Source organism: Rutilus rutilus (genome assembly GCF_951802725.1).
Source record: "Rutilus rutilus genome assembly, chromosome: 1".
Classification (NCBI taxonomy): domain Eukaryota; kingdom Metazoa; phylum Chordata; class Actinopteri; order Cypriniformes; family Leuciscidae; genus Rutilus; species Rutilus rutilus.
Genome location: NC_140209.1, coordinates 66,655,715 through 66,661,206, shown reverse-complemented (window position 1 = coordinate 66,661,206; position 5,492 = coordinate 66,655,715). Strand labels below are relative to the sequence as shown.

Here is a 5,492-nt window from a genome sequence, read left to right as displayed (position 1 = left end):
ATGAAAGTGGCCAATATCAACTCAGTGAACAAGGCATGTTCAGATAATGTAGTAGGTGCCCTCTGCCGTTTCCTTTAACTGAATCTTTTGTTGAGTAAATGTGTAGACATTACTGATATTACTTTCTGAAATGTGATTTACTGCAGTGTGTGTGTGCTTCCAGTTCCTCCACCGATACAAATCTGTTCCTGTGGTCCAAACCAAGACTTCACAGTTATCCCAGGAAAGCAGACCGTATTGGTGACTATCAACGGTATGTCTTGTCACTTCCTTCTACCTTTTTATATCCGACCAGATGAAGTCAAGCATAATAATGGCTTACTATATTCTTTTGTCCTGTGCTGTACAAATACTGGTCAAATAGTAAACACATGTTTGTTTTAAGGTCCATACAACCTGTGTCTGCCGTGTATAAGCAGTCCACTTTGTTCTTCCAGATGGACTCCTGGGATTAGTGACTTGCTTCAATACAGATACTGGCCAGCAACCACCAGCTGCCAAATGCTGTTTAAGTTTGATCTGTTCACATCATTTGAGCAGATGAAATTAGCCAGCCCAGCTTTATCCCAACAAGCATTTCTCAGAATGCTTGAACATCGATGTCTTTGCACTGGTCGGGTAAGGGCTGTTTTTATTTCCAAAGTGTTTGAATTCCAGACTTCACAATCTTTTATTAACCAAAATAATACCATCCTTCTTTCCAGACGGGTAGTGTTTGTGGTGATACCTTCTTCCACAGAGTCTTTCGGGAGTTTGCCTTCTGCAATTTTAAGAAAGAAGATCTGTGCCTGATGGAGCCCTTTAAATGCCCAGCATGCACACCAGACATGCTGGCTATATCTGCAGACGCTAATAGAAAACATCACCGGCTCAAGAAATCCAAAGGGTAAGTGTAATCTTTCTTTCTTTTCTTCTTTAATGTGGATATAGGGTGGTGCAGTGGTGTTTCTGTGTCCATGCTGCATCTCTCCTGTCACCCAGTGCTAGATGCGATGGGCTCTAGACCCCCCATGCCATGAGCCTCTAAAGGAAAAGCAAGTAGAGCTATTGGTTGAATGGACTGATAGTTATTTATAGAGAAACTGGACTTTACCTTATTTCTGTTAAAAAATAACAATCATTTTGTGGCATCTAAACATATTTCTTTAACATAATTTTCTTTGGCTCTAGTCATTATATAATTATACTTTTATTTGAAATTCATGGAAAGTAACAAAATGTGTCAAATGTGTGATTGCTTCACATTCAAACGTAAATGCTTTTACAATTTAAAGAGTGTTTTGAGAGATATAGCAGTGTTTTAAACAAGCTTGTTATATTACAGTTCTACGACAGCAATCTGGTCAATTGTTCAGGAACTTTTTCTCCCTTCTGTCGCCTGAAGACTCAAACAAAAATAAAGATTTAGTTATTTCTTTTTGTACTTTAAACAGTATGTTTTTTACTTCTTACACGAGTTAATTCCACATTACAGCATTCATTTCCACAGGACAAATACAAGCTGATACTCTAAACACAGTGTTCCAGATCAAATGTGATTCATACAGACTAAAATGTGTGGCACCTTTATGGTTAATTGTCATATTAATTTAATTTAATCATTATTATGTAATTGTGTTGGCGATGAATTCCTCTTATTTAACAGGACAGACGAACCATCTCTTTTTGATGGACTGTTCATCGCACAAGATGCCAAAGTATCTGCCTTTGTTGACCACATTAGAAGCCAGATGTTAAGTGTAAGGATTTCTTTAACTCTTTTTAATTGAATGTTTTCTTGTCCTGGGATTACATGTAACATATTGTTTCTACTTTCAGAGGACAGGTCATGATGTCTGCGGACCGGCAACATTTCCAGCAGGCAGAGAAATAGCACAGAAGTCCAGGGCCAAGGTGGATGAAGAGGGCCTTGAAATAGCTGTGTGCAGACATGAGTCTCGCTGCAAGGCTTGAACCTCTACCGTGGTGAAATATATGCCGACCCAATGTTCCTGCAGAAGGAGCTGGCACAAGCTGCAAATGCAACACTCTTTTGTATGGACATTGCTTGCAGGTAGATAGCCATTGCCAAATGATAACTGGAGTTTTTACTGATGTTTTACCTTTATTAATATATGCCATGCATGGGAATAACACCATGACTAGCTAAAAATCACACATTTTTTTATATTATGGAATTTGAAAATGAATATGGCTACTACCTTATCAGGACTGATATGACAAATTACCATACATATGACTACATACTGTAGTGTTACAGGAATTGTACTAGTCACTTAGATCCTGGTTTGACTCCTTACCAGTTTTGGCAATTTCCCCTTTACAGGCACTGGCCTTATTTGGAAAAGATGGCAGAAAAGTTATCCGAGCTCCAACCACTTCCCATGATGAAGCCTTTTCTCTCTGTAATGCATGCCAAGGCTCACACTGGCAAATGTGAGGTACTGTGTGTGAGTTAAGTTTACGTTTTAATGTTTTAATGAAACATCCAACATCAAATGAAACAAATTAAAAATTTCCAGGAAGAGTTTGTTAGGATGAACATCAGTGGATTGACAATGGCACAACACATTCATTTCTTACAGCATCAGAAAAATGTAGCTTGATTATTATCTGGGTAAATATGCACGTTTCATAAGTCAGAAGTAGTAAACATTATTGAAATACTTTAATGCAGTGGTTTTCAGACCTGTCCTGGAGGACCCCAGCACTGCATTGTGTACAGTATGTCTCCCTTATCTGACACACACAATTCAGGTCTTGCAGTCTCTACTAATGAGCTGATGAGTTAAATCAAGTGTGTCATATAAGTGAGATATACAAAATGTGTAGTGCTGGGTATCCTCAAGGACAAGTTTAAAACCACTTATTTAGTGTGTGTGTGTGTGTGTGTGTGTGTGTGTGTATATATATATATATATATATATGCTTATGAACTTTTTAAACATAGTTAACATTACTATCAGTGATCACACTGTTACAACAGTACTGGTCATTCTGGTTTAACCGCAGGGTTGTTTGCAGGATATGCTTCCTGATCCCGTCCAAAAGTCCTGAATGCACAATTGCAGTTGTGAAAGCTTTTCTTTCATTGTTATCCTACCTCAGAACATTTTATATTTTCAAATATTAAACATATCAAAATTTGCTCATGGCACCAAATTCAATTGATGATACACAAACTAATAAATAAGATGTGAATGATAAAGGTCTTGGTCTTCTTCTTGGGAGCAGGTTAGGTGGGGCGGGAGAAGCCAGGAGGGTCCAGGAAACACTGTTGGTGAAGAGCTGGAACAGGTCAATAGCTTCCTTTCAAGGGCAGCTCTTACTACAAACTACATGACCAAGTCAGGTTGGTTGAAAAAAAGGGTTAACCAGTGTGTTTGACACACAATGCTAGATTGTACAATTGATTTGTTCTTATTGGTTTTGTTTTTTCATAGGCAGAGGAGATATGATTACTCTACTTGCCATGGGATGAACAATAGGAAGGTGGAGAGTCTCCACAAGACACTGGCGGAAAGATTTGTCAAAGTAAGAAGCCTAGACTGCACGTTAAGGTGTTTCCTGGGCCCTGGAGACACTATGAGTGTGATTGTGCTCTCCCCTGCAGTTTTTTCAGGGGCAATTGTGGTTCATTTTGCAGTGATACTGTGTTTTCTATCATTTTTTTCTCCTTTTAAATAGACTACACAGAGAGCAGAAATGGAAGCAGCCGATCTTGAGAGTCTCAAGCAGGAGTTAAACATCTCTATGGAGGATGCAGATCGGTGGGTGTGTGATGGCAAGCAATGGGCAGCCACTGGTGTGTAATATAGTCACTGGTCTATACATTTCCATATATATTTGTCTACATTTTTGCAGTGATACTGTGTTTTCTGTAATGGTCGACTTTGCTTATTTCTGGTTTTCAAGAGAGACACAGGACTCACAGTAGCCAGGAAGAGCTCCAGAGTGAAATCCATGAGATTATTTATTCCATCCGAAGAAAGAAGCATGATCTGTGTCGACAAAATGGTGTTTGATACTACATCACTCAACTTGCATTTTGTAAAAAAAATTTTTTTTTCTAATATACAAGTAATAACACTCAGCAATTTAACACTGCCACCCAGTAAAAAAGGTGCAACATACAGTAAAGAATAACACATTATATATTCTGTTGCTATCTGAAAAATGATCTGTAATGTTCCCATATGAAGACATAGGGCCAGTTGTTCAAAGGTAAGCTGATCGGATTTTGGTTCTCGGATTGGATCAAATCTTGAAAATGGGTTGTTCAAAAGGGAAAGAAGGAATCTGAAATCAGATTAGATCACGCAATCCAATCCTAGTTTTAATCTGGATCAAACCTTCAGTTTGTGTTGTTCAAAACTTGTCAGTAGGATTTGGATAAATTTGATCCAAAAAAACAGGATCATCCTGATCCCAACAGGGGAATCCAATGATGAAGCATTGGATTCATCATCTTCCCAAAATCAGATTTTGAGTTTTGAGTCTGGAAATGAAATATTTTTCAGATGAATTAAAATAAATAAATAAGTAAAAGTCATTCTTACCCTGAGCTACTGTGTCACATCTACATTTTCTAACTCTTTGCAGATGTGAATAACAGAAGGGTCTACATTATCCATAAGCCTCTGTCACCATTGTTATAGAGGCATCGCTTGCTTACTTGTTACTTTTATAGTCCACATTTTACACGTGGCATTACATTACACCTACAACTGTTAAACATAATTGTTATTATTTATTGCACATTTAATAAATATATTAACATATACGATTTGGTCGTTGAGGCAATATTACATTTAGCATATGCATATTAATTTGTATGCACAGACTTAATAATTAATCTCAAGTTTTATATCCCATTTTAAAACATTAATTAATTTGAATAAAACTGACAAATACTCTTTATTTTCTTCCTCACTTTACATTAACATTAACTACAATACTAATGAAGAACAATACAAACAGTGTATTTATATTTTATATATTATAAATATGTATTCATTATTATTTTGCACCATGATCTATATCTTAACGATAATTAACGTGATCATAGCAAGGCTCGAAATTGCGACCATTTTGGTCGCATATGCTCCTGAAATTTAATCTGTGCGACCTAAAAATATATTTGGGAGCATTTGTGCGAGTGCAAATAATGGTTGTGGTGCGACCTGTTTTCATTTCTCTAAAAAAAGTTTGTAAATTACTTCACAGTGTGTACCTTATGTGCGCTGATACGCGATGGCCGGACCGTCATTCTATCCAACGCTATATAACCAAACCAAGGTTTTTCCTGCATTGATTTTTTTTGGCGGCCGCCAAAGCCTTTGATCGGTGCGTGACTGCTGCGCTTGACGAGAGAAAGCCCCGGCCGCGCGCGCGCTGTCTTGCTCTCTCTCCCTCGCGCATATTAAAGCTGCAGTCGGCAAGTCTGGCAGATTGAGTGGACTTAGCCAAAATTTTGAATGTTTACAACTCTC

General features: G+C 37.8%; 1 protein-coding gene and 1 long non-coding RNA gene across 2 annotated transcripts; both read left to right on the top strand.

Moving 5' to 3' along the window:
- Nucleotides 1-3,256, top strand: LOC311298805 (uncharacterized protein; the record flags this gene model as incomplete). Its single annotated transcript, XM_084422063.1, has 8 exons — nt 1-33; nt 147-253; nt 438-618; nt 705-886; nt 1,646-1,739; nt 1,819-2,053; nt 2,327-2,441; nt 3,235-3,256. The coding sequence occupies 6 exons, from the start codon at nt 1-3 to the stop codon at nt 1,951-1,953; spliced, it is 732 nt and encodes a 243-aa protein (XP_084278189.1). The 3' UTR covers nt 1,954-2,053; nt 2,327-2,441; nt 3,235-3,256.
- On the top strand, nt 3,247-4,346 carry LOC311296643. The gene is made up of 4 exons (XR_014628647.1): nt 3,247-3,352; nt 3,444-3,534; nt 3,688-3,805; nt 3,916-4,346. It is a non-coding gene; the product is annotated as an uncharacterized lncRNA (long non-coding RNA).
- Nucleotides 4,347-5,492: the final 1,146 nt, after the last annotated feature.